The sequence below is a fragment of the Aquarana catesbeiana genome, linkage group LG04, assembly GCF_042186555.1.
Source record: "Aquarana catesbeiana isolate 2022-GZ linkage group LG04, ASM4218655v1, whole genome shotgun sequence".
NCBI lineage: Eukaryota > Metazoa > Chordata > Amphibia > Anura > Ranidae > Aquarana > Aquarana catesbeiana.
In genome coordinates, this window is record NC_133327.1 from 101,103,041 (window position 1) to 101,122,362 (window position 19,322).

General features: G+C 39.4%; 1 protein-coding gene across 1 annotated transcript in view; it reads right to left on the minus strand.

The window, feature by feature from the left end:
- Nucleotides 1–19,322, minus strand: part of RNF144A (ring finger protein 144A) — a 106,282-nt gene that overhangs the window by 37,756 nt on the left and 49,204 nt on the right. The window contains exon 2 of the mRNA XM_073625412.1: nucleotides 7,060–7,205. Within this exon, the coding sequence (XP_073481513.1) occupies nucleotides 7,060–7,194 (135 nt within the window). The 5' untranslated portion in view covers nucleotides 7,195–7,205. The remainder of the gene's footprint in view (nucleotides 1–7,059; nucleotides 7,206–19,322) is intronic.

A 19,322-nucleotide genomic window follows, 5' to 3' on the forward strand; every position in this document is an offset into this window, starting at 1 on the left:
TTAAAGTGACACAGTGCCGTCTTGTGTTTTTTCACCTGAATGCATTCTATGCATTCAGGTGAAAAAACCTTCTGTGCTGCAGCTGCCCCCCAGAGCCCCCCCTTTTCTTATCTGAACCTGATCATTCCAGCGACGAGCAGGAGCCCAGCAGCTCCAGGCGGTCTCAGGTCCTCAGTGGATAGATTGAAGTTTCTGGTTTACTTACCTTTTTTGTCTCCACTTTCTGTTCGCCTGAAGGTCTTTAAAGCAACTCTTTTGCTAAAGCCGGCCAATTTCGATCCATGTATGAGCAGGCTGATTTTACCCGAGTCGATCCATTGATCAACTTGGGTACAACCAGCCTGTGGGATTTTTCTACATACGGTTGCTGCCAGTGGCTATAGCTGCCAGCAGTAACCATTGTATTCAGCTGGCCAGTAAGGCTCCTCATGCCCCCTGCTGGCAGAATATAACAATGCAGTGGGAGGCATTCCCTCATCAACACTGACTGTGTTGATGGGGGAAACGATCGATTTTCTACCCTTCCACCCGTGGTGGTAGGAAAGAAAGTTGTATCACACATTTATGGCCTGCCTAAGGAAAAAATGTGTGCAACAAACTGTCCCCTGCAAAGAAAGCATTCAGTATTCACAGGTTTGAGTTCATTGCAGTTTGAAAATAAAAAAAAAAAAAGACAAAACAAGATGGAAAAAGATGAAAATGCATAATAAATGGTATTGAAAGTAAGCACCAATTTGGAAATGTTATGCTGAATCCAGCAAGTGACATGAGTAACAGGGACTGCATGGTAGCCAATCAGCTTCTAACTTCAGCTTGTTTAATTAAAGTGTTACTAAACCCACAACAGTAAAATCAGTCTGTAGTTGCAGTAAAGCATGCCTGTTATACTCACTGTGGAACCTAAGGGGTTAATCCTCTGCATTGTGTATAAAGGCTGTTTGATCCTGTCCTCTCTGATCCTCCCCTTCTTTCACCGTCTCCAAAAAACAATTTGATATTTACAGAACCAGGGGACAGACTGCACATGCTCAGTTTGGAGTGTGTTGCTAGAGAGTTTTTTTTTTCTTAGGAAAATGCATTTGATCAGCACTGGGCCAATCAGCACTGTCCAGACAGAGGTCAGTGCAGTATGAAAACTCCTCCTACAAGCTTTACTAGGAACTGATAGAAATCACAAGACTGCCCTAACTGCTGATGAGAAAAAGGTATTTATCAGTTTATATTTACTAAAATAATTGCATTTCCATGTTCTGTGTACTGAGGGAGACCAGATATAGTGAATGCAGGTTCTGGGTTTAGTAACACTTTAAGCTTTGACAAAAAACCTGGAAGCTGATTGGTTTCTATGCAGAGCTGCACCAGATTTTGCACTCTCCAGTTTTAGGAAATCAACCCCACAATCGTATACAAAAACTGGAGAAGAGAATGGTGGAGGTGTTGCTTGTAGCTGCTGAGCAGGTTATATAGTCAAATATTGACAGTATATATATATATATATATATATATATATATGATGTATTGTTACAAGTAATCGCTTACATATGACATTTTTGCACATTTTTGTTACAAAAAAAATAAAACTACATTTAGCTAGCTTGTGCGTCAGTTTTCACTTCTACAAGAACGTGACTTCATATAACACTGGAGCATTTAACAAGTTATAGAGAAGAACAGAGAAGATCAAAGGTTATTCTGCACATGGCCCTAAGGAATATATTCTGCCAAGGCAATCTGCTTCAAGAAATACAAGTGCAATCTTTTCCTTTTATTCCTCACAAACAAAATGTTCAAAATTGTATAGCAACGTGTTACTCATATAATGAAGGAAGCCATGGCAATGCAATCAAACTTTGAAGTTTGAAGTGAATATTAAAAAAGAACAAATGTTCTTCCCTACTCTTATTAGCCATTGCAATCTTCAAAGGACTGCAAAGGTCCTAAAGAATCTGCAAATATTTTCAATGGCTGACACTGATCAGTGTATACAAATGGTATACTGGTTGAATGGAAAAAAAAAAAATTACGGTAACGGTACCTATAGTCTGCCTTAAGCAAAATTCAGTGCAACACATCTATGCATTATGGTTTGTTCCAGGGGCAGGAGCTTTGTTTACAGTATTATGTGCTTTGGGGTGCCATTACAAATGCATGGCAATGCATCACAACACACATAACACAGTGAGGTTGGGCAGTGTGTTGAAACAAATTAATATGGATATCTTTGCATGGGTTGACCTGCATGTATAAGTGGTAACGGAGCCTTAAAGTGACTGTGCGACACAACCCTGCTTCTCCTGAGCTTTGAGCAGAGCCATAACTGGTGACCTAATGGAGTCACTAATTTTATATGAAGTCACACTTTTCACATTACAGCTCATAGCTGCTTCAGTATAGTAGCAATGTAGGGAAGCTTTTTTCAACTTCCACCAACATGACAACTGAACCAAAGAAAACTATAAGTATTCAGGCTTTGGAGACCTTTAAAAACATGACGTAAATAGCCATTCAGTACATCTGTGGTCTTTATATAAAGCAAAATATGCTTTGATGCCCTCTAAACTTGGTTGGCTAGTTTTTTGGGTGACCCTAGGTTTCTTCCTGCTTTTAATACTGAGAATGGATTCTCGCAATGGATTAAGAACGACATAGGGTCTTTGAAGTCCCTTACCAAAGAACCCCCCTTTTTGTTCCTTCTCCTTTCTCCAACTTAACTATGCATTACCCCATACAGAATTATATAAATATCTGCATATAAGACTTTTTTTTCTGCCCACTTCCCCTTGAGCTCAGACAATGATGACATCTTCAAGCGCTTCTGCAGATCCTCCTCTAGAGATAAGGGTAACATTTCTATTCTATATAAATGCCTAAATGAATGTGATTTCCGGCTAAGTCCTTAGCGATGCTCAGTTGGGAAGCAGCAATATGCCAGGTATTCCCCCCAGATGAGTGGTTGGACATGCTCTCCAACATGCATAGATGCACAAAGTATATGGATGTGAAAGAAAACTGTAGTCAAGTTTCACACTGGATGGTACTATACATCTGTTAAATTACATATACAAATTTTCTCCACTAGTGCCGGAGACTTGCTTTAGGGTTGTCCTGACACACACTTCCATATCTTCTGGAGCTGTAAGGAAATTAAGTCAATTTGGCGGGGATGTCCACTAGAGTTGCCCAAATGGCGGGCACACGGTCGACTTTAACTTTTCAGATGTGTTTATTTTTCGCAGATTTATTGGAAGTGACCCCCCCCCTTGCCAAAGGTTAGCTCACACTCTATTTGTGCAGTCCACTGGGCAATTGCTTTGCATTGGTGGTCCCCTGGGATCAGATGCTAAAGCGTATGGAGGCCATACAACTTATGGAACGTGTTCACCACTCCCTTATGGATACTATGCCTGTATTTAACAGAAAATGGGAATTTCGGTCCTCCTATGGTCATGTAGGCTTGTTAATCAATAGGTTATTTTTTTGTCCATGACGATATAGTACTATTATATCCTAATTTTTTTTTTCTTTTTTCTGTTTTCAGTTTCTCTCCCTTCTCTTACCTAATAAAAAAAGCATCATACTGTATATACTGGTTTACATGTCCAATGAGTACATGTTTTTTTTTCCCTTTGATTACCTTACCCCTGAAGGAATTTGGTCATGAATACGAGGACATTTTCTTTTTTGTTTTCTATCCTTGCAAAATTGTTCATGTCAGACTGATGTCTGTTATGTAACCATAGTCATTTATGCTGTCTGAATACTTGCTTTATTCTGTATTCTTTTAAAAAAAAAAAATCGTTGGTAAACAAAAAAAAAACATGACGTAAAAAATATACTAGTAATGATGCATATATCATAATAGAATGTGCCAGCACATACAAGGCATGTGTTTTTTTTTTTATTGAAAGTTTGACATGGTTTACAAAACCAACATTACCCCCACGAAAAAAAAGCCCGCATTACAATGACCCCAATGGTGCAGTTACACTACAAATATTTGCTGGTAGAACTTAGTATATCGGAACGTTAAGACCTTGATATTATTAAATATCTTTGATATTTATAGCTGTTGTACAATATAGGGGTGCAATAATAAAATAAATATTACTGAATACAAATCATGTGTTGTTTGTGTATTGCCTAAACCGCCGCCAACAAATATATCACTCAACTGTCACTTACAGCAAGATGGTTTAGTTCTTAGTCATACATAAGGAAAAATCCCTGAGAGTAGACAAATAAGACAAAACCACCGCTGTCTTAGTAGAAAAAGGGGAGAGTTTGAAGAATATAATCACGGTGATATATTGTTCTTGGCCAGACAGACTAACATCAAGAGAGTAATCTATTTATTAATAATGCTGTAGGTGCTACACCTGGAGTATCAAACCAGTCTTCAGCATACATTGCATCTATAGTTTATTTTTTGAGATGCAAAAGTCAACTTACAGATATATATATATAGATATATATATAGATATATATATAGATATATATATCTATATATATATCTATATATATATAGATATATATATAGATATATATATCTATATATATAGATATATAGATATATAGATATATCTATATATCTATATATATAGATATATCTATATATCTATATATATATACACACAAAAATATATAAATATATTATATAAATATATATATATATATATATATATATATATATATAAAATATATATATATATACAGTATATCACAATAAAAACAATGGCTGCAGATGTTTACATCAGAGTAAGTAAATCCAGATATATCTGTCTACATTCAAAGCTTTTTTCTAGTTATGATGATGCTCACAATACTTATTAGAGATCACTGTGACTATATTATCATCCCATTGCTAAGCAACATCATACGTGACAGTGTGTCTGAGATGACCGCAACAACCTCAGCATATTGCCTGCTGCAGTTACAATATGACTATACGCTTATCACTTAAGCAATGCAAAAATGTGATGTGTAAGGTAAGAAATGTAGCGTGAAGTTTAGCCAATATATGTGAAATTAATAAAATAAAAAAGTGGTAGATAGCATATACTGTACAGGCAATATACAGAAAAAAAACATTTTAAATACAGCAACTCATCCCTTGTTGGGACTCTCTGCTACCCCACCGATATGTCATTACTAAGTGGTATAGAAAATTATTAACAAGAAAATGTTCTAAAAGCATAGTCACTGCAGAAATACAGATTTAAAAGGACATTGTTTTTTAGTTTTACAGGTTCTAGTAAAATTAATGAATCTCTAAACTGAAATGCTGTTAACTGACACAGCTTACTGAGCCTTACATCATCCTGTCTCAAAACACCTTAGACCCCTTGGGGTTTATTTACTAATGGCAAATACACTGTGGGGGTTATTTACTAAAACTGGAGAGTGCTAAATCTGGTGCAGCTCTGCATAGAAACCAATCAATCAGCTTCCGGGTTTTATTGCCAAAGCTTAATTGAGCAAACTAAAGTTAGACGTGGATTGGCTACCATGCACAGCTGCACCAGATTCTAAGGGGTTGATTTACTAAAGGTAACTAGACTGTGCAACTGGAGTAACTTTGCTGTTGCTCCAGAGCTTAGTAAATTTAAGGCTTCACTTTGCAAAGAATACCCAATCACATGCAAGGAAAAAAAAACAGCATTTTTGCTTGCACATGATTGGAGAATGGAAGTCAGCAATGCTTTTACTCATTTACAAAGCTCTGAAGGTATGCTGACTTCCTTTATCCAATCATGTGCAATCAAAAATGCTTTTTTTATTTTCCTTGCATGTAATTGGGTATTCTTTGCAAAGTGAAGTTTCACCCTATTTACTAAAGCCAGCCATAGACCGTTCAAATCTTGACCGGTTCCTAATGAGATTCGAACCATGTATGAGCAGGCTGAATGTACCAAGTTGATCAACTGATTAACTTGGGTGCAACCAGGCTGCTGGATTTTACATGTGATTATCGCTAGCAATAATCACTGTCTTCTCCTGGCGGAGACGACTTATCCTGCCCCCCACCCCCACCAGGAGAATACAATGGTTCAGCGGGAGGGATTTCCCTGTCAGCACTGCTTGTATTGATGAGGGAATCACATTTCTTTCTTGCAACCCTTGCCTAAGCGCTTGAGCAACTGCACTTGCAAAATGCACATACTATTTTCTAGAGTTGCACTGATACCGTTTTTTTTACAGGTGAGTAGAGTATCGATACTTTTGGCCAAGCACTCACCAATATCGAGTATTGATACCTTTGTGTTGTGATTTGAGCTCATATACATAATGAATGGGCTCAGATTGCACTGCAAAGAATCACATGCAATTTGAACAGGAATGTGGTGTGATTCCTGTCCGAATCGCATGTGGTTTCCCCCCCCACTCCTGTGTGAATTCAGTAAAGAAAGGCAGGGAAGCAGCATCTACGTGCGGCAATGGGCAAATAGCTTATTAAAAAATGTTTTAACAACTCACATGTGAAAAGTACATGTCTGTAATATGTCAAACCCAAATTTGTCAGGTCATAGTGTTTGCCAGTGATGGAAAGCCATGGCCGCTTGCAAGATTTAAAGGCGTGTATAGGTGGTCCGCCCCCAAGATGACATCACTTCTGCCCTATACCCACGTGTGCGCTCCAAGCTGGTTTACAGAGGTACCAGAACTTCCTACATCTCCTCCAGCCTGTAAGCACCGCAAGTGGAAACCCCCTATATTGCTGAGGCATTAAGCAGTGTAAGTGTCTCTCAAAGTCAGTGCGCTCCATGGATTGGGTTGCATGGAGACCGTCATGGCAACATTCCCAACACGAGTACAGCACCACTAGAATACAGGGCGATTTTTCTTAAAAACAAGACCAATCAGAAAGAGGCTGGATGTCAACTAACTCTGACATTACTCAGCATCAAATCTACACTCCTTCCAAAGGAAGGCTAAATTGCAGTAGAATGAATATCACAATGCACATTTACAACTAAACAGTGTTTTAAAGCATTTTGCCATGGATGCAAAAAAAGCTCCTACCAATAGTGGAAAAATAACAGGTATTACAGACATACATACCAGTGTGCAAAAAATGCATTGGCATTGTGATATGGTGGTCATCTGCTCTACAGGATATTCTCCAAGGCAAAGTTTGCAGGAAACCAGGGGATCTAAGGCCAGGTCCAATGTAGGCCGGTATCGTGCTGTAGTCATGGCAAATAATTCTGCAATCAACAAAAAGTCAACATTTAGTAACAAAATAAGGACAACTTGTATATTTATTTGATATATTTGTAGATCTTAACATATTTCTCCCACCCTCAGTGCTTTCACTTAAAGCATTACTAAACCCCGGACCCTGCATTCACTAAATCGGATCACCCCCAGTACACAGAACATGGAAATGCAATCATTTTAGAGAATATAAACTGCTAAATACCTTTTCTCATCAGCAGTATATAGCAGTCTTAAGACTTCTATAAGTGTCTGGTTAAAGCTTGTAGGAGCGCGACTAATGTGCAAAGGCCCAGTGGATTGTGTATGTCAATATCCTCCTTCTTAGGGAGCAGTTGGCATACCGACACCGAAAGGCTCCAAAAAAAAATTGACCTTATATGGCAAAACTGGTTGGATAACCCCAACCTTGCTCCCCCCATTTAATAATGAATAGACTGCTATGGTTATAGACTCTAACGTTGTAGTTAGACACTCCTCTTGAGCTTGAGGCCTCTCCTATAATGCATATGCTGTGCAGATGGTAACTCGTGTGGTAAAAAGGCCCATAGACAAGCCTGGAGGAAGGAGCTTATGCCTTATAATATTCTATTCTATTTTACTTTATCTTATGTTAGCTTACTTTTCTATTATTTTAAAAGTGTGGGTTTCTTCTTCTCCCTTTTTTTTTCTCGTCTCTTAAGTTTTGTTTGTTTTAAGTTCTACAAAAAACGAGGTTATATACACCTAACTAGAGCTGCACGATTCTGGCCAAAATGAGAATCACGATTTTTTTTTTGCTTAGAATAAAAAGATCACAATTCTCTCACGATTATCGCGTCCTAAAATCTTTCACATTATACAAAAAAAAAAAAAGGGGGCTAACTTTACTGGTTAGTTTTTTTTTAATTCATTAAAGTAATTTAAAAAAAAAAAAAATCACATTTGAAAGACCGCTGCGCAAATACAGTGTGACATAAAATATTGCAACTACCACCATTTTATTCTCTAGGGTGTCTACTAAAAAATATATATAATCTTTGGGAGTTCTAAGTAATTTTCTAGCAAAAAAAATGTATGTTAACTTGAAACCAACAAACGTCAGAAAAAGGTTAGTGTTTAAAGCGGGATTCCGGCCTAAAAAAAAAAATTAAAAGTCAGCAGCTACAAACACTGTAGCTGCTGACTTTAAATAAGTACTTACCTGTTCTGGGTGCCCACAATGTCGGCCGCCTGAGGCCAACCCGTCCCTCGGCTCTCGGGTCCCGGCACCGCCATCCTAGGTAAAAGAAACAGGCAGTGGAGCCTTGCGGCTTCACTGCCAGTTTCCTACTGCGCACGCGTGAGCGGTGCGGTGCTCTGTGAATGGCCCCGTGGTGTTCTGGGAACACACACAGTTCCCAGAAGACAACGGGGCCGCTCACCGAGGAGCAGAAGACGCCGTGGAAAAGGAAGAGGCAGATTAGGAAGACTGCCTAGCAACAAGGATTTAGGTAAGTTTAACTTTTTTTTTTTTTTTCAAATTTTTTTTTAAATTTTTTTTTTGGATTTTTGGTGTAATTTTTTTTTTCAGGGTGGCCCTCCACTTTAAAGCAGAGGTTCGCTGAAAAAAAAATATCAAAAGCCAGCAGCTACAAATACTGCAGCTGCTGACTTAATATATGGACACTTACCTGTCCAGGGCGCCCGCAATGTCGGCAGCCGAAGCCGATCCGTCCTTCGGCTCTCGGATGCTGCCGCCGACATTCTCGGTAAGGGAATAAGGAAGTGAAGCCGCGTGGCTTCACTTCCTGGCTCCCTACTGCGCATGCGCGAGTCGCACTGCGCGTCCTCTCAGGTCCCTGCTGTGTTCTGGGACCTCTGTGTCTCCCAGAATACAGCGGGGGGGAGGATGGGGTAGGCGCCGGAAGTGGCATAGATCACCACAAGCGCCGCGGTGATCTATGCCAGGAAGTGGGAGCAAATACCTGTATTAGACAGGTATCTGCTCCCTCCTCCCCCCTGAAAGGTGCCAAATGTGACACCGGAGGGGGGGGGGGGTCTAAAAAGTGGAAGTTCCATTTTTGGGTGGAACTCCACTTTAAGTGGTTAAAATTTTTTCACTTACACACAAAGTCTATTCCATTGAAAAATTGATACAATGTTTATACTTAAGTTCAACTGATAAAGAATTTTGTGATTCTTGGCAGACTGCCCAGTTTTTCTCTTCCTTTCTTTTGAAGGCTGTGGCTTCAGAAGAGCAGAGAGAATTCTTTGCATAGAAAGAATTGTGAAACACTTTAGTCAAGATCGTGATAACGATTCTTGATGATTAATTGTGCAGCTCTACGCCTAACTCTAGGTAACTGCATTATATGTACGTACATGTTTGATTTTTATGTATAATCCAAGTGTGGGGAAATATGTTTACCCCCTTATTGTAACTCAGTTACCCATTATCAATAAAAAAAGTTTAGATTAAAAAAAAAAAAAAAAAAAAAAGCTTGTAGGAGGAGTTTTAATTCTCCTCTGACTGTCCTATGAGGCTGCAGGACCCCTGACCCTCTGTCTGGACAGTACTGATTGGCCCTATGTTGATCAAATGCACCCTCCCAAGACAAAAAACTCTCCAGCAATACAAACCAAACTGAGCATGTGCAGAGTGACTCCAAACGCTCTGTCTTATCAGGAAATGGATTGGGGACAGTGGAAAAAGGGGAGGATCAGAGAAGACAGGATCAAATAGCTTTCTTACACAATGCAGAGGATTAACCCCTTAGGTTCCACAGTGAGTACAACAAGCATACTATACTGCATATACAGACTGATTTTACTGTTGTGGGTTTAGTAACACTTTAAGTCTATCTGTAACACATTTTTTCACTTCATACTAGTTATTTAGTATTTTTTTTCTTTTTTGATGGAGTAGAGAAGGGTTGCTGGGAGTTGGAATCTGTTAATGTTGCTGCAAAGTTTTCACCTTGCATCAGACACCATAGGTCCACTGACATTTTATAATCAGGAATTTGATAACCGGGTGGAACAGCACCAAAAGTAATATATATCCACAATCCTGTACAAGTCTACAGCTGAACAAAGCAGTCTAATATTTAAGATTTTTCTGACAAACTTCAACATTTTAAATACACAGTAATTAGTATATGAACCATTTTACCAGCCAAATAATAGCTGATTCTGGGTCTCACTCTCGTCAGACAGAACAGCCAGATCTTTGACAGCACTCAGCATGAACAATACAAACCCCCACCTTACTGATTGGACAATGAAGGAGAAGCAGCCTGCAGATAAAGGCATCCCTCTGTTCAATCCGCTCTCTTCACTGTCAGAACACGCACATTGTACAGAGTTATTGGCTCCAAGTGATGCCCCTCCCTCTTTTAGTTTGAGTGCAGCTATAGAGAAGGCTAATGCCAACACAGATATACAGTAAGTACTTATGTTTTTTTGCATCTAAAAATGTATTTAAAGTTTTTAGTTACTCAGTACATGACTGCAATAATAGATGTTTTATGCCTGCCTAGTGTTCACCTCTAATTAGAAGGGAAAAAAACACGCATAACCCAATTCCAATACCGCAACTTAAATTTAGTCTGCCAAGACAGAAATAGTGAACATGGTGTGGTTTTTAAATCTGTATGCAATTGTTTCAGCAAGGTCACCCCGGCTTAGAATACAATGCCAACATGGGCTGAGTTCTGAAACCTGGAGAACTGGAGATCTTTACCCCGTCATAGTATTTGTTTTATTTTCCCAGAAAAAGAAAGTACGGCAAACAGAGCCGCTTCTGGTCCAGTTTTCATAAATCAGTCTCACCAACGTCTTTTTATTATTCCATTTATAGTAAAAGAGAAGTTTGCGTTATAAAATGTAATTTTCAAACAATAAAAAGCTACCGCAATGTTATAAGCATATCTGTGGGCAGATGTTTAACCACAAATGGTATCTGCTTATCCTCAAGCCTTTCACAGGACCACCAGGACCCCCTACATTGCACTGCATCAGAATGCAGTACAATCGGTATTTGTGACGCAATGATATTTTCCAACAGTTGCTCAGGATCCGTGTATTATACCACCATAAAACATTTACTAAAGATTCATCAGTTTATTCAATTTAAATCATTGGAGTTTATTTATTAAAATCGGAGAGTGAAAGATCGGGTGCAACTGTGCATGGTAGCCAATAAGCTTCTAACTTCAGCTTGTTCAATTAAGCTTTTACAAAAAAAAAACTGGAAGCTGATTGGTTTCTGTGCACAACTGCTCCAGATTTCGCACTCTCCAGTTTTAGTAAGAGTATCAGAGAACATGTGTCCGCTGGCATCCACCATCCATAGAAGCGACTGGAGGGTCCAATCAGGTCCACCTGAAAAACTGACGGGCTGACCTGATCAGCTCACCTGTGTGAAAGGGGACTAAATCAACCCCATTGTGTACCATTATGTGAGGTATTGGAGACATGACAGCCCAACGAGTAGCATCAACCAGGAGATATACAACCATTCCTAAAAGGGAACGTTTAGTGGTTTTGTACATAATTGCTCTACTTATTTTAGTAAGGACTAAAAGAAACATTTTTTAAACCTTTCACGTCCCAGGGTAATCATAACCTCCGTGACCAGATCAAATTTTGAAGACCTGGTATGCAGCGGTTTACTCAACAATAACTGCTTTTCATGCCAAAATGATTTTCACAACCACACACACACACATCCTAACATGTCATCCGCCTTGCTAAGCTGTGACACCATCTGTCACCAGAGCTTACCCAGGGTGAGGTGGTGGTAAGGGAGTATGGATGCAAGGATATACCTTACTAAGGAGGAGCTATCAGGAGACACTGCAGTTGATTTACTAAAACTGGAGAGTGCAAAATCTGGTGCAGATCTGCATAGAAACCAATCAGCTTACAGTTTTTTTAATTGATCAAGCTAGAAGCAGATTGGCTACCATGCAGAGCTGCACCAGATTTTGCCTTCTCCGGTTTTAGTAAATCAACCCCTATGCCAGTCTATCCTGAATAACCAAGTCTGATTTATCATTGTAGTGTTCACCTGTACAATCCTGCATTAGGTTGGGTATCGGACATTTGGAGTGAGGCGCAATAAAATAAATATTTCAGGCTCTGGAATGGTTCAACACAGATGTAGATTGGTTTGGGGCTGGAAATTCTACTTAGGCAGGCCATCCATGTCTAATTTCGAAAGACTTTTCTTTAGAAAATCTTATCTAAGACTTTTCGTTCGTATTTCGCACCATTAATGGGCTGCGGCAACAACCGATTTTCATGCGGCAATCAAATTTGAGTAATCGGACATGTTGGAAATATTTTCAAAAACAAAGATTTTCTAATCAATGATGGGAGAATCGTGTGAGAAATGTAATCAAAAAAGAAATGTGCATGTGCAAGAAAAGAAAATTCCCGGAAAGAAAAGAAGATTTCCAGCCACGAAAATTCTTTTCTGTAGCAACAGGAGGTGAAATTGAAGGCTTGGTTGGTCGAATTTCGAAGTCAATGGTGGCAATATCGGATCACAAAACACACACATTTTCTGATTTTCAAAAGAAAATTATTTGGGAATTCGACCATGTATGGTTAGCCTTAGATTGTTTTCATGTGGGAAATGACAATACTGGTCACATGACCATGCAGAGGACAGATGAGATTTTTCCCTTTTATTCAGAACTGGAGAGTGGAGTGGGCAACTAGATGGCAAATGAGGTCTAACATTGAAAGATGTAAGGTAATGCCCTTGGGGTTAAAAATAGAAACGCAAGTTACTCACTACGGGGAGAGAACCCCTGGGGGATTCCAGAATGGAAAGAGATCTGGGGGTCCTAGAAGAAGACAATGGCATGCAATGCCAAGCAGCAACAAGCAAAGCCAGCAGAATATTAGCATGCATTAAAAAGGGGACATACTCCAGTGATAAAACAATAACCCTGCTGCTTTATACAACTCTGGTTCGGCCACATCTAGAGTATTCTGTCCAGTTCTGGTCACCAATCCTAAGGAAGGATGTGCTTGAGCTGTAGAGATTCCAGAGAAGGACAACACAATTATGGGGGCTAGAGGACCTCAATTATGAGGAACGACTACAAGCGCTAAATGTATTCTCCCTGGAGAAGAGACGCTTGAGAGGAGATGTGATAGTGAAATGCAAATAACTTAATTGTCCCAGAGTAAGTATGAAACTTTTCAGTTCCATGGAGTGTAAGAGGACATGGGGCCACACGATTAGACTGGAAGAGAATCCCTTTAATCGTAAGCTGTGTAGGGGCTTTTTCACTGTCAGGGTGGTAAGGATGTAGAACTCTTCCACAATCAGTGGTGTCAGCAAGGAGTAATGATATTTTTAAAAGACTCTTGGACGTGCATCTTTGCAAACACAATATACAGTGATATGGGAAATGATTATCTACACGAACACACACCCACACAGATCGAACTGGATGGACTATTGTCTTTAATCAACCTTATCAACTATGTAACTGGCCACTATGGAAGAGCATGCCTGCATACTCTGTTGGATAATCTAACTTTAGCGCTGTTACAAAGTTCCCTAGATAACACTAGTAGTTCACATATTGAAGTAGCCGGGACAGACCTATAAAGCTGAACTGTGGGAAAAGCAAAGATCCTCCCTTGCAGTGGGGCTGCTTGTTTATGTCCAGGGCACAGTAAAAGTATTTTGCTTACCTGCTCCTCCACATGGCTAAACTTGTCCCTATAGCCTCATCTCCTCTGCACTCTGGCGGTCAAGTCCCCCTAAGGTCATCAAGACCCATGCAGTGACCATATCTCTACACTGGCTATGGGGGGCTGAGGGACAGTCAACTGACAGAGCCTAGGGAAGTGCCATTTGTCATGGGAGCAGAGGATCAGGTAAGTAAAACTGCTTTTACCGTCTCCTAAACTAAACAAGCATTTTGCCCCTGTACAAATCATTAGTAAGACCTCATCTGGAATATGCAGTTCAGTTTTGGATAACAGTGCTGAAAAAGGATATCGGGGAATTGCAGGAGCTCAGCTATGAGGAAAGATTAGAGGAACTGAATTTATTCTCTCCTGAGAAGAGGAGATTAAGGGGGGTTATGATCAACTTGTACAATTATATAAGGGGTCCATATAGTGAACTTGGTGTTGAGATATTCACTTTAAGGTCATCACAGAGGACATGGGGGCACTCTTTAAGTCTAGAGAAAAAGAGATTTCATCTCCAAATACGGAAAGGTTTCTTCACAGTAAAAGCTGTGAAAATGTGGAATAGACTCCCTCCAGAGGTGGTTCTGGACAGCTCAGTAGATTGCTTTAAGAAAGGCCTGGATTCTTTCCTAGATGCACATAATTTAACTGTGTACTAACATTTACAGGTAAAGTTGATCCAGGGATAATCTGATTGCCTCTCGGGGGATCAGGAAGGAATTTTTTCCCCTGTTGTAGAAAATTGGATCATTCTTTGCTGGGGTTTTTCTCCTTCCTCTGGATAAACTGTGGGTGAAGGATTGTATATATGGGATTGTAGGATATTGTTTTTTTTTTGGTTGAACTAGATGGACTTGTCTTTTTTTCAACCTGACTAACTATGTAACCCCTGCAATGCGGACACAGCCCCACTGCAATGGAGGAAATTTCTTTTTATCCTAATGAGCACATCAATGTTCCTTTACAGTGTTGCTTTTGTGTATAAAGTCTTTTCAGTTAGCAATTATACCTATTCTAAAATGTTTATGCAAGTTGCACAAGGATAAACTAATTTCTACCCAAAGAGTGCACATACATCCAGTCTTAGGTCATATTTATTGCTTCTCCTGATCACCAGATTACACCCTTAGGGATTATTTATAGGACTGCCTATGTTCCTAGAAGTAGCAAGAGAAGCTAAAAATGTTACAAAGTTCAAAAGAGCACTGCGTGACCTTCAAACAGGTGACACTGAACCCAAGAGTGACAACTAAAGATATACAGACATCCCTAGCACTTAACAAGACTGGTGTTCACAAATGTACCAGAAGAGAAAAATGAAAACAACAGCAGATTGAATCAATGGCTTCAAGGTTTCCACAGAAAAAGTAACTGACAAAAACACATTTTATTAACTCAGGTTTGCTGTGAACACATGAAACAAAAGTTAGATTTTTGGTAAATGTACATAGCATTATATCTGCATAAAACCATTGCATATGACATCCAAACATTATCTCAACTGTGAAGCATGGTGGAAGAATAAAACAAATTATCCACTCTACTTTTCAGCATGCCTCAGGTGTTGTATAAACTGGAGAGCTTCTTTATTCAAATTCTGAACAGCTGACTCCTTGTTGCCTCCCATGGCTCCAACTAGTCTACAATTATGATGGACAGCCTCAAATTATAACACTTTCACCCCCTGCCTTATTTTTGATGTATAGAGAATTGAAATAAAAAATATAGATTCCAGATGATTTGGTAATATTTACAATTGCTTTATTTTTTTTATTTTCTCATAAATACAGAAGAGAAACGTTAAACTATATTTGACTTTAATTTTTTTTTTTGCCAAAGAAAAAAACATTTTACTGTTGCTCTATTTTTATATCTGAAAATGATGAAAATTGAAGCACCTAACAATTACAAAATGCAGTATTATTATTTGAATCAGTAAGAGAAGAGCCGCTGCTATTTTCTACCTGTGTCTTCTAATTCTCGTGACTGACAATGATTGTAGGGATGATGATGTTGGAAGAAAAATAAAGGTTACAAGCATTAATGATCTGGCTTAAGGGAATAATGCTCAGTTTATAAAAAAAAAAATCTCCTATTAATACTGTATTAATGCTCAGCAAAAGTCAAGGAAATACATTCAGTATGCCTGACATGGCATTTCAAGATAAACAAATAGGATTTTACAAGAATCAGAATATTCACTGCTAAATTATTATGATTGTCAGAGCTTACAAAACATTCATTTTTTTACCTTTGTCTGAGACTGACAATGCATTTGTCTGAAGATGACTCTTGAGGCTAAAGCTGGCCATAGATGATTCTTTTTTTTTTTTTAAATATATATTCCTCCATCCACACCAATGAGGTGCATGGAGGAATTTTCCCCTCTGTGACATTGGGGTGGATTTACTAAAGGACAATAGACTGTGCACTCTGCATGTGCAGTTGCACTCATTTTCCCCAGAGATTAGTGAATGTGGTGAAGCTTCAATTTGTAAAGAATACCCAATCAGGTGCAAGGATATTTTACTACTTCCCACCCATAGGACATCATAAGAGGTCCTTAGGTTGAAGTAGTAATATCTGAATGATGCCTGCTGCTACAGACTTCATTCAGATATCTTTCTTTTCAGCCACTCATTTCCTGTAATGTAAAAGTCATCCTAGCAGCTATTCAGCCGCTGGATTGCTTTTACAGGCAACAGGAGGGGACTTTTCTCCTCTCCCACCGCCCTTAGGTGCCTTTCTAGGCTCTCCTGTGTGACTGGGAAGCTGGAATACTGATCCGGCAGGGGTGCTGGATTACCATAGAGCTGTCCATGGACCGGATGGTTCCTGGCCATCTCTGTGACCCTGGGAGGCTGGAAGGGATGCCATGGCGTCACTCCCAGCACTAGCAGATGTAAACAGGGTAGAGGAGATATCTGGGGTGTCATTGACACCAGATATCTCCATAGAGAGGACCTGTCATGCCTTATTTCTATTACAAGGGATGTTTACAATTCTTGTAATAGGAAAAGTGATAAAAAAATGAAAGGGACAGTGTAAACAAAAAATAAAATAAAAAAATGTAGAGTGCCCCTGTCCCCTCGTGCTCGCCCGCAGAAGCAAACACATATGTTGGTTGCGCCCGCATATGTAATCAGCATTTGCACCACACCTGTGAGGCGTTAGAGTGTATATATATGTATATATACATACATATATGTATGTATATAATGTATATATATATATATATGTGTTTGTGGAGTTTCTGTGTAATTTTCTAGCAATAAAATTATTTTTATACATGTAGGAGAGGAATGGCAGAATTGGCCTGGTATGGAAGTGGTTAAAAAAAAACAGCATTTTTGCTTGTACATTAATGGGTATTCTTTACGGGCCAAATTTCAATCCAGCTATGGCCAGCTTAAGAGTCAGAACTGAGAGGCACAACAGGGTCCATTTATAACTTTTTTTTCACACAAACAAGATTAACACATTTTCATTCATGATTCACAATTTTTTCTAAATTGATTAAACTGAACAAAGGGACAACTCCCTGCGCTACCCCCCCTCCTCGGTAGAACACAATAGCCTAGCGGGAGGGATTCCCCATCAACACTGGCTGCACTGATGGAGGCATCAAGCGATTTTCAAAAAACACATCATCTACAGCCTGCTTTAGAGCTACAGCAGGTAAAGGAAGACTCTAAGCAAGCAGCCAGCTCTGGGCATAGCTGGACTTCGCAAATGCTCCTGATGGGTCAGCTTGAAGCAGCAAGCAAGCAATGTCAGAGGACCAGATCATCAACATACAGAAAGTAGGTCTAGATACGCAGACAGGAAAAGGCACTGAAGACCAATACAGGTCAGGTTGGAAATTACGGACCAAATTTATCCAATCAGCCTACACTGTGCTGTTACGTGAAACTTAATTTCTCGACCCCCCGAAATTATTGTATTTGAAAAAGTATAGATATACAATGAATGCTGTGAAAAAGTATTTTCCCCCTTTCTGATTTTTTTTTTTGCATATTTGTCACACTTAAATGACTCAGATCATCAAACAAATTGTATTCTTACACAAAGATAACCCGAGTAAATACAAAATGCAGTTTTTAAATGATGGTTTCATTTAATAAGGCAAAAAAGCTGTCCAAACCTACCTGGCTTTATGTGAAAAAGTAATTGCCCTCTAAACCTAATAACTGGTTGTGCCACCCTTGACGGCAACAACTGCAATCAAGCGTTTGTGACAACTGGCAATGAGTCTTTCACATTGCTGTGGAGCATTTTGGCCCACTCTTCTTTGTAGAATTGTTTTAATTCAGCCACATTGGAGGGTTTTCCAGCATGAACGGCCTGTGTAAGGTCATGATACAGCATCTCATTTGGATTTAAGTCCGAGCTTTGACTAGACTACTCCAAAACCTAAATTTTGCTTTGTTTGAACCATTTGGAGGTGGAATTGCTGTTGTGTTTCGGATCATTGTCCTGCCGCAAAACCCAAGTGCACTTGAGCTTGAGGTCACGAACTGATGGCTGGACATTCTCCTTTAGGATTTTCTGGTAGAGTTCAGAATTCATGGTTCCATCAATTACGGTAAGTCGTCCAGGTCCTGAAGCTGCAAAGCAGCTCCAGACCATCACGCTTCCACCACCATGTCTGACTGTTGGTATGATGTTTTTGTTTTTTGCTTTCAAAAAGTTAAATTTTTGTCTCATCAGTCCACAGAATATTTGCCTAAAAATCTCGGGGATAATCAAGGTTTTTTGGTAAATGTGAATTGAGCCTTTGTGTTCTTTTTGGTCAGCAGTGGCTTTGGCCTTGGATCTCTCCCATGGATGCCATTTTTTTCCCAGTCTCTTTCTTATTGTTGAATCATGAACACTGATCTTACCTGGGGCAAGTGAGGCCTGCAGTTCATTAGATGTTGTTCTGGGTTCTTTTATGACCTCCTGGATAGGTCGTTGTTGTGCTCCTGAAGTCATCTTGGTTGGCCAGCCACTCCTGGTAAGGTTCACCATTGTTCCAAGTTTTCTCCATTTGTGGATAATGGCTCTCACCCTGGTTCGCTGGTGTACCAAAGCCTTAGAAATGGCTTTGTTATCCTTTCCAGACTGATACAAGTCAATGACTTTGTTTCTCATCCGTTCTTGAATTTCTTTAGATCACAGCATGATGTGTTGCTTTTTGAGATCTTTTAGCGTGCTTCACTTTGTCAGACAGCTTCTATTTAAGTGATTTTTTGATTCAACGGGTCTGGCAGTAATCAGGCCTGGGTGTGGCAAGTGAAATTTAACTCAGCTTTCCAAAAAATTGTGGCTATTCACAGTTCATTCATGATTCAGCATGGGAGGGGGCAATTACCTTTTCACATAGGGCCAGACAGGTTTGAACAGCTTTTTTCCCTTAATAAAATAATAATTTAAAACTTCTT